Below are 10,553 nucleotides of genomic sequence, written 5' to 3' on the forward strand. Positions count from 1 at the left end.
AAAAAAAAGCAGCACAGCGGACCAGGAACACGGTTCGACTTCTCTCTTTACACACACAGGACATGTGTTACCCCGAGTTAAAGCTGAATAGGTCAAACTGAAGCCGTGTGTTGATTCACACACAGAACTGTCAATCATTGGTGAAAAAGCAGGATCCCAGACATCCTGACGAGGGCTCTAACACCGCCGACGATCCTGCTGCTCGGCCTCTGTTCCACCAGCATGGATCCACAGAGCACCTGTCGGTGAGGTCTGTGTGTGTGTGTGTGTGTGTGTGTGTGTGTGTGTGTGTGTGTGTGTGTGTGTGTGTGCAGTCCTGGCAGCCGTCCAGCACAGACCTGAACCACAGACAGACTGCACAAAGAACAAGGACATTCCTGACAACAAAGAGGCGGGCGGGAGGAGGGGGTGGGAAACACAAGACGACGGCCCAGTTTCTTTCAACAAATTATCAAATTATGGCCCCGATAAGCCGAAGCAGAGCCGCTGCAAGTCTGAGCGGCTGCCCCGCCGACCCCCCCACACCCCCCCGCATGTGTCTGCATGCCGGAGCGACGGCCACAGGAGCTCATTCAGGCTGCAGCAGAGCCCAGGCCTCCCCCTCCCCCTCCCCCTCCACCTCCACCTCCACCTCCCCCTCCCCCTCCACCTCCACCTCCCCCTCCACCTCCACCTCCCCCTCCACCTCCACCTCCACCTCCACCTCCCCCTCCCCCTCCCCCTCCCCCTCCACCTCCACCTCCCCCTCCCCCTCCCCCTCCCCCTCCACCTCCACCTCCCCCTCCCCCTCCCCCTCCACCTCCACCTCCACCTCCCCCTCCCCCTCCACCTCCCCCTCCCCCTCCACCTCCACCTCCACCTCCCCCTCCCCCTCCCCCTCCCCCTCCACCTCCACCTGAGCTCCAGCCTCTACCTGCTCAGAGGACAGAGACCTGGAGCACCGAGGACTAAAAGTCTCATTTGTTTCCTCTTTTATGAAACGTGTAGACCCTCATAATGGAGGGAGAATTAATCCAAATCTCTTGAGAGGAAATTCAGAAAGAGTGTCGGACCGGAGGACCGGTTCATGATTTTAGATTTGATCAGATTTCAGTGGTTTTAGCTCTTTTGTGTTCCAGATGTTTCACTCACTGTAACGGTTTTAAATGTTTAATAATCCACTGTTTTAGCTTCTTCAGCTGTTTTACTTTTCATACATTTTCAGTAGTCTGACAGTTTGAATTATTAAGCTGTTTCCAGGTGCTGCAGTCATTCAAGCTGTTCAATGTTTAACTAACTCAGGGTTCATTTTCATTATTTCTCCCCCTCAGACTCACTTTGAAAGGCTGTTATTTCACGGAACATTATTTCTCAAACAAACCTTCATTTATTCAAAGATTTTCAAAGTCGATCAGACTGAATCACAACACCTGCTCCTGCATGACAGCCGTCTTCCTCCTGAAAGAAACCTGTCCTCTGACACTTCGTACCTGCAGTTATGTCCCTAAAACAGAGATTACGATGGGAAATGTTCAAACTCATCCTGTCAAACATCAGAGATCTCAAAATCAAGTCTGTAATCCTCCAGATGCTGTTTGGAAAGCGAAGAGCTGCTCTGCCACCGACCGTTCGTCTCCTTTACATCTGCTCCCTCACAACACGACAGACAGCCTTAAAGGATGCGAACAGAGACGGGGAGGACGCCTCCAGCCGGAGGCGCAGTTGATTCTTCTCTCAGGAAAGGTCAAAGGTCAGTGAAATGACGTTTAGAGGCTTCTGTTTACAAACAGAGTCCGACATGCAGCCCGCCGTCCAACAAACTGCCTGTTCCCGCCGCCGTGTCAGCCGGGCTGGGGGGGGGGGGGGCTTTGGGAGTGGCTGTGCCAACATGTCAGCCTCCGGCAGAAATCCATCTGCAGCCGTCATCCTCAGCGTTCTGAGGCGCCGGCGCCGCAGCGAGCTCCTCTCAGGAGGAGAACTGGCAGAACGCAACCGTCACCGGTTATTCACTTCTAAATACTGGAAACAGCTGCGCTCACATTACACAGATCCACAACGCTGCAGGAACCCACAGATTCCAGGAGCGACAGACTTTCACATCACAATGAAAAGACCAGTGCTGGACATGTTACTAGTTACTTCTTCATAAAAGTAACTGAACTACATTATTTCAAACGTAGCTAATTACTAGGCAAAGTGACTATTGTGTTACTGAAAAAAGCATGTTTAAATGTGTCAAAGAATTTGGATCCCTGCTTAGTGGAACTTTCAGAAAGAAATGGACTCTTGACAGAATTAATTCCAAACAGGAAACACTACAGTCATCTACATTATCCAGATAAAGAGATAATATGAGACGAGACACCAATCACGTTTGATTTGTAACTGTGGAGAGCATTTCTACACTTGTAAAGGAATATTAAAACACAATAGATTTCTGTAAATAGATGACTCTGCTTCCTTTTCAAAGCCGCCTCTGAATGACCAGGGCTCTACGTTTATCTTAACCAGTTACTCCCATCACTGATCTTGATGAAGAAGCTCAATCTGACCTAGATATGCAAATGAGAAGCTACTCAAACTGGACGATGACATCATTCAGAAGTTTCCTGACTGAGGAGTTGGCAACAATGTATCGGTTTTAAATGATGGCATCATCTCATTTGACCTAGATATGCAAATGAGCAGATATGCAAATTATATGGTGATTCGTTCCGAAGTTTCCTGACTGAGGAGTTGGCTGATTATTTTAACGCAGTGACGCTCATCACTGGAAAAGACACACGTCACCTCGTATTTTCATTCTCGTCAAAAGATAACGTGGTTTTGGACATTTCTCAGTACACAGTCCAGGAAACAATTCAAACTGCTTCAGTTATTCTTTCTTCTTTACAACAAAACAAAAGACAATGTTTGGAGTTGTTTATTCAAACTGGACTTCTCAATCTGAGAAGACTGAAAAACTCCGGCCACATTCTGGACGATTCCTGTGTGCTGCACTGAAGTGATGAGACCAGGACCAGACCAGGACCAGACCAGGACCAGACCAGGACCAGACCAGGACCAGAACAGGAGCAGACCAGGACCAGACCAGGACCAGACCAGGAGCAGACCAGGACAAAACCACGACCAGACCAGGACCAGAACAGGACCAGACCAGGAGCAGACCAGGACCAGACCAGGACCAGACCAGGACCAGACCAGGACCAGGACCAGGACCAGACCAGGACCAGACCAGGACCAGACCAGGAGCAGACCAGGACCAGACCAGGACAAAACCAAGACCAGACCAGGACCAGACCAGGACCAGACCAGGACCAGACCAGGACAAAACCAAGACCAGACCAGGACCAGACCAGGACCAGACCAGGACCAGACCAGGACCAGACCAGGACCAGACCAGGAGCAGACCAGGAGCAGACCAGGACAAAACCAGGAGCAGACCAGGACCAGACCAGGACCAGACCAGGAGCAGACCAGGACCAGACCAGGAGCAGACCAGGACCAGACCAGGACCAGATCAGGACCAGACCAGGACCAGGCCAGGACCAGACCAGACCAGGACCAGACCAGGAGCAGACCAGGACCAGACCAGGACAACAGCTCGTTCTAAAACCTGTTTGTTTGTCACTGGTTCTAATGAAGCATCAGTGAGCAGAGGGTGGACTGGCTGGAGGTTCCACCAGTAAATCACACTGAGACCAGAAACCATCATCACTTTGTTGTATTCTGTTCAATCCTCCGTTTCCTCAGCCGGCCTGTTTCTTCTCACCTCCATCAATAATCCAGACAGAGAAGCCTCCTAAAGAGGAAGAGGGAATGACTGCAGCTGATTTACGGAGAGAAGGACAAACGGGACGAACAGGAAGTCCTTCATCATTCCAGGACACTGAGGTTCTCCTTCAGGCTTCATTCACATTCACAGTAATGTTTTCACTCTGGGGGATTAGACGGGCTGAAACTGAAAGCTGTGGCAGACGAGAAGCTTCAGACTCCTGATAATGAGTCTGGATTAAAACTCACTCAGGAAGTTGGTGCTTTCAGGTGTGTACCTGTCCATCATTTCTTTCACTGTGAATATCTGAAGCTTTTCTACCTGAGGCAATGAAACACTCAATAACTTCACTTCAAGTGAAGAAGAAATCCTGTCAGAGAAACGGACACACACCAGGACGTCAGGCTCTCCTGTCCGCCTGTGATCGTCAGCTTGTTGGCTTTTTTCTCTAGATTGAGAACTTTCAGTCTGAACTGAGATTAAAACTAATTTGAACGTCTACAATTAAAAAGTTTGTTTAACTTTCAACTGAACTCTTCACAGAGGGAATCAGCTGCCGACATGTCAACCCCACTGAGTCTCAGAAGACAAAGAGCGTCCACAGGACGCCTGTCCTCCGGCAGGACAGGACAGGACAGGACAGGACAGAGCAGGACAGGACAGGACAGGGCAGGACAGAGCAGGACAGGACAGGACAGGACAGGACAGGACAGGACAGGACAGGACAGGACAGGACAGGACAGGACAGGACAGAGCAGGACAGGACAGGACAGGACAGGACAGAGCAGGACAGGACAGGACAGGACAGGACAGGACAGAGCAGGACAGAGCAGGACAGGACAGGACAGGACAGGACAGGACAGGACAGGACCTGTCTGGGATCTTCAGCGTGACGACTCAGGGACCAAAGTCTAACTCAGGCCTGGAGCTGCTGTTCGCCTGCAGGCACAGACATGAGGAGGAAAGCAGAGCAGGACAAAAGAGACGGGGTGGGGGTGGTGTGTGTGTGTGTGTGTGTGTGTGTGTGTGTGTGTTGGGAGGGTTGGCATGCTGGTATTTCACACACATACACATCAGGGGCTCCAATGAGGGCTGAGAAGCCGACAAAAGACTCTCAGCAGTCACACTGTCCCAGCTGGACCAGAGGACTGGAGGACCGGAGGACCACAGGACCGGAGGACCGGAGGACCGGAGGACCGGAGGACCGGAGGACCGGAGGACCGGAGGACTGGAGGACCACAGGACCGGAGGACCAGAGGACCGGAGGACCACGGGACCGGAGGACCACGGGGGTCAGGGGTGGGGGAGGGAGACCATCAGCCCAGTGGCAGTTTGCCAAAGTTGGACCACAGTTTGGACAGAGAGCTGCTGCTACACAGTCCCAAACTCAGAAGGTATCATCATCTTCTTCAGGGTCCATCGGTCATGGTTTCCTGGCTTGGCTGAGCTCCGCCCACCACTTGCTCCACCTGCAGCCGTGCCGTCGACACACTCACACCCCTGACTGAAGCCAGGGAAGTGTCCTCTGCAGGTGTCCTGGAGGGACCTTGAGGAGCTGCAGCCTCTCGCCGCTGTGTCCTGAAACTGTAATGGCCACGCGGAATCGAACCGGGCCTCCGCCAGCGACACGGAGAGGGAGCCGCTCCGCCCTGGTGCTGCTGTGCAGCAGCTCCTCCCTGGAGGTAAACAAACAGGGAAAGTTTGCTCTGGCTCAAAAGCACGGAGGACTGAGACGGAAGAGGCAGCTTCGCTTTAAAAGCATCTTGAGAAGTGCAGCCGCCGCCGGCTCCTCAGCCCGGGACGCTGAATAATTCAGACGGAGCACAGCAGCCTACGGCGAGTCCTCAAACGATCCGCTGCTGAGTCCTGGACCACAGAGCAGGGGAGAGCCCTCAGTGTGGCCTGGTCCGCTTCATTATGACGGGAAATCACACATCAGAGTGAGGATGGGGGGGGGGGATGGAGGGGGGGAGGAGGAGGAGGAGGAAGGAGGAGGAGTGGGGGCGGGGAGGAGGAGGAGGAGGAGGAGGAGGAAGGAGGAGGAGAGGGGGAGGAGGGGGGGGAGGAGGAAGAGGAGGAAGGAGGAGGAGGAGGAAGGGGGGGAGGAGGAGGAGGAGGAAGGAGGAGGAGAGGGGGAGGAGGGGGGGGGAGGAGGAAGAGGAGGAAGGAGGAGGAGGAGGAGGGGGGAGGGGGGCGGGGAGGAGGAGGAGGAGGAAGGAGGAGGAGAGGGGGAGGAGGGGGGGAGGAGGAAGAGGAGGAAGGAGGAGGAGGAGGAGGGGGGAGGAGGGGGGGAGGAGGAAGAGGAGGAAGGAGGAGGAGGAGGAAGGGGGGAGGGGGGGCGGGGAGGAGGAGGAGGAGGATGAGGAGGAGGAGGAGGAAGGAAGAAGGAGGAAGGAGGAAGGAGGAGGAGGAGGAGGGGGGGAGGAGGAGGAGGAGGAGGAGGAGGAGGGGGAGAAGGAGGAAGAGCGGGGGGTCGTCTCAACCGGCATGACTCACACCAAGAAATCACAAGACGGTTCAGTCGGCGAGGAGACCGGCAGTTCCAGCACACCGCCGAGCCTTCCTGCAGACCCGGGCTGGCCTGCCCCGGCGGTGCTCCTCCTGCGGTGGCCTACATTTGAATCCCCCAGAGGCATGCTGGGTGTCGGAGCCTGGAATGTGGCCTGCAGGGCCGGCTGGTATATTTGGAGGAGGAGCTGAACGTTCAGAGCTCTGCTGCAGGTCCCGGGAGGCTGCTTCAGTCTGGCACAGGGTCAGGGAGGGGCTCACAGCCACAGGTCCTGCTCAAAGGGTCCTCGGCTGCTTCCTACATGTCCCACTCCAACACCGACCCGATGGACAACCATCAACATCATTTTACTACTGAACAGTCCAGCAGGTCAGACTCAGGAAGGATCTGTCGTCCCGTTTCAAACAGTCCACTCCATTAGGAGAAGACAGACGGGTTCTACTGTTTTCTGTCACATCAGATCAGATGATAATTAGGGTTCAAGCAAACGGCTCTGATGTCCTGAGGAGACATGTCCCGCTAAAGACACTGGACATCTTCTCTTCAGGCAGTACTGAGATAAAGCATTAAACCTGTGTGAGCCACTGAAACCCGGGGGTCTGGCAGAAACACTGCGTGACCTCCAGCGGGCCAGGGACCGGGTCCCACAGCCTCAGTACCTCCTGCCAGGGACCAGGGACCAGGGACCGGGTCCCACAGCCTCAGTACCTCCTGCCAGGGACCAGGGACCAGGGACCGGGTCCCACAGCCTCAGCAGCTCCTGCCAGGGACCAGGGACCGGGTCCCACAGCCTCAGTACCTCCTGCCAGGGACCAGGGACCGGGTCTGTCAGCCTCAGTACCTCCTGCTGGGGACCAGGGACCGGGTCTGAACGCCTCAGCACCTACTGCCAGGGACCAGGGACCGGGTCCCACAGCCTCAGCACCTCCTGCCAGGGACCAGGGACCGGGTCCCACAGCCTCAGCACCTCCTGCCAGGGACCAGGGACCGGGTCCCACAGCCTCAGCACCTCCTGCCAGGGACCAGGGACCGGGTCCCACAGCCTCAGTACCTCCTGCTGGGGACCAGGGACCGGGTCTGACAGCCTCAGCAGCTCCTGCCAGGGACCAGGGACCGGGTCCCACAGCCTCAGTACCTCCTGCTGGGGACCAGGGACCGGGTCTGACAGCCTCAGCAGCTCCTGCCAGGGACCAGGGACCGGGTCCCACAGCCTCAGTACCTCCTGCCAGGGACCAGGGACCGGGTCTGACAGCCTCAGCAGCTCCTGCCAGGGACCAGGGACCGGGTCCCACAGCCTCAGTACCTCCAGCGGAGCAGGGACCGGGTCCCACAGCCTCAGCAGCTCCTGCCGGGTTTCCACGGTCCATATTTATGGGACTTTATGATAAAAAGCGGTGTGGGGAGCGGCCGGTCGGGCTCACAGGGCTCAGAGGGAGCGCCCGGCCCGTCCACATGGCGGCTGTCAGGACGTCTCAGCCGTAACTCAACGCTGCAGAACACACACCCAGTGTGTGTCCTGCATTATTCATCAGCTTTAAGAAGTTTTGGGTTGTGTGTGAACGGCCCTGGTCTCCTAACCAGCAGCATCAGTGAGCAGCAGCAGGTAAACACCGAGCTCCGCCACACCGCCGCAAACCGCTCCGCGCTCGTCCTGAACGGAGAAGAAACACATTCCTGCAGCTTTTACGAGGAGGGAGGGCCCAACATGGAACCTCATTCAATTTGTCTTCAACATTATGAACAAGACTTAACTCAGAGAGAAATCCGTCAGCTGTTTCTGTCTCACCACTTATCAGTGCGGACGGGGAAACGGCGGAGCAGCTGATTGGAGGATCCGCTCCTGAATAAATTCCTCTTCTTCATCGTTTTCTATGAATCGGCTGATTCCAGAGGAGGACGGTTTCTGCCTGACCCCCTGCTGACCCCGGCTGACCCCGGCTGACCCCTGCTGACCCCCGCTGACCCCTGCTGACCCCCGCTGACCCCGGCTGACCCCGCCTCCTCCACTGCTCCTCCTGCTCTCAGACGAGTGTGTCGGTTTGGACTCCGCCTCAGGACTCCAGCATGAAACACATTCAGGAGACAGACCAGAGGAGCGGGGACGGAGGACAGCAGGGAGACGTGGAGGACCTGAACGTCCCCGGTCCAAGAGGACCAGCAGGACACAGTCCGGTCCCGGGGAGGTCAGGGAACAGCAGCACTGCTGGTGTTCAGGGAGCAGAGAGCAGCTGCCTCGCATTTCACCAGTCTGAGGAAGAATCAAGCAGATTTCCCATCAGGCAGTGTGACGGAGAGGAAGTGATCCGCTGGGATTGTGTTTGCAGCAGGTCTGGACATGCCTGGGGGGCCGGAGGGAGGGGGGCTGTTCTCAGAGCTGCACTGTAATCTGCCTCTTCGTTCCCCCTTATTTGTTCCTACCTGAGCCCGGCTCCAGGTGTTCGGGCTTCGTGGCTTTGAACTCAAGAGGGGCCTTTCCGTGAGAGTGCTCCGACATGTCACCCCCCCCCCCGCCTTTCCCTTCTCCATACCTCCAGCCCGTCTGTCTGTGCACTGAGCTGATCCCTCTTCAAAGCCAGGGAAAAGTAACGGGGGGGGCAGGATGTGCGGCTGTGGATTTACAGGATTTCTGGTTGTAGGTATGTTCAGGTTCGCTCCCCGCTTTGAGCACGGCTGTAATTATTCTGATAACACGGCGAGGAGCCGCCGCGGCCGTCCTGCTGACGGCGGTCTTTAAGGCTTTTACCGCGGATTACCAGTTGTTGCGAGACACAAGTGTTTTTCCAAAGTGCAAAGCAGCAAGATTCACTGCTGGCTTCCAGGAGTCTGAGGAACAGGAAGTGAACGCTTCTGGCTCCTCAGCCCCGGACCCGGCGGCGTGACGGCCCTGCTGGCATTTCCTCCAGAGTGGAGTGAGGAGCTGAGAGACACTGGAGCAGAGGACGTGTCCCTCTAACTGTCCCTGCTCTGATCCAGGATCCCTCCAGCTTCACGCCGTTCACCCTTCACCCTCAGAGGGAATCAGATCCAGCAGAGCCGGAACGCCTCACTTCGTTTTCTATCATTCAAAGAGAGAAACGAGGCAGAGAGAGAGTGAATGTGAAGGGCCGGGGTGATCAGGACAGCCGCTGTGACTGACAGCACCTCCCAGAGTGTGTGTTCCAGAGTGTGTGTTCGCGGCACTAATCAGATCACCGCAGCAGCTGTGCGTCTCAAACCCGCACTGCCTTCCATAATCCAGCTTTACATCACACACAGCGCATGCATTAGCTGATCAGCTGCTTCCAGAGCCTCACAGTTTAAATACCCTGAAATGTGAGTTGAGGTCAGCAGAGTCCCTCTGACCTCTGACCTCGCTCTGCCTGCTAAAAGCATCTCCGGGCTTTAGCCGCTCTGCGGCGGGAGCGGGACGGGTCCTGGTCTGGAGAGCAGCCCTGAGCGGGACGGGAGGGCAGCTGGCGGCTGCGTCCCATCAGCCACTTCCTGTAACCTGCTGCTGCCTGGAGCACAGGAAACATGGCCGACGCGCCGTGCCGCGAGGATTCTGCAGCGTGTTATATCAAGGCGCAGTGTTTGGTGGAATCACCTGGGAAACAGGTTCAGTGGAATAAACGACGCGCTCTGACAAGTCAAACACAGTTTACAGGGATTTCCCCACAATCCTGCTCAGCCTGAAGCCGGCGGAGCGGAGACGGTTCAGACTGATGCTGCTTCATCAGAGCCGCCAGGCGGAGGACGTCTGAGAATCGCTGCTCATCCGTTTCCAAGCCGACACTCCGTCTGCTCACATGGGACTGTTTATTCCTGTTAAAGTCTGTTGAATAAAGCCGAATTCTGCCCTAAATGGACCAAATGAACACCTGACAACTTTGTTTCTGGGAGACGTTACTCGAGGAGAGTGCGGTTCCAGGGTGGTTTTAATTCAGAATTGGTTTATTTTAAATTAAGTCATTCAGAATTATATTCATGATCTTGGTGTTTACCTGGGGAAATGAAGGATTAACTCCTCTCTCACGCCGGGGTCTGTGAAGCGTTCTGATTGGACGGGGCTGCCGTGACGTCCTGACGTCTCCCGGAAGTAAACAGTTTTTTTCTCTTCTTTCTTTCTCGGTTAACTTTGACGCTTCAGCTTTGAAAATGTCCGCGTTGTTAAGCGCCCGTCGACCCGCTCGTTTTATTACATCCAATTCTTATAAAACTGCAGCTAAAGGTGCTGTAGGCAGGATTCGGCATCTCCGCCATCTTGCTTAGGTTTACCTAAGCAAGATGGCGATTTGACCCATCTAAGATGGT

The 10,553-nt window shown here is 55.5% G+C and overlaps 1 protein-coding gene across 1 annotated transcript in view; it reads right to left on the reverse strand.

Moving 5' to 3' along the window:
• Window positions 1-8,757, reverse strand: part of fras1 (Fraser extracellular matrix complex subunit 1) — a 45,578-nt gene extending 36,821 nt beyond the window's left edge. The window contains exon 1 of the mRNA XM_030104122.1: window positions 8,682-8,757. Coding sequence (XP_029959982.1) covers window positions 8,682-8,757 — 76 coding nt within the window. The remainder of the gene's footprint in view (window positions 1-8,681) is intronic.
• Between the last annotated feature and the right edge of the window lie 1,796 nt (window positions 8,758-10,553).

Source organism: Salarias fasciatus, chromosome 12 (genome assembly GCF_902148845.1).
Source record: "Salarias fasciatus chromosome 12, fSalaFa1.1, whole genome shotgun sequence".
Lineage (NCBI taxonomy): Eukaryota > Metazoa > Chordata > Actinopteri > Blenniiformes > Blenniidae > Salarias > Salarias fasciatus.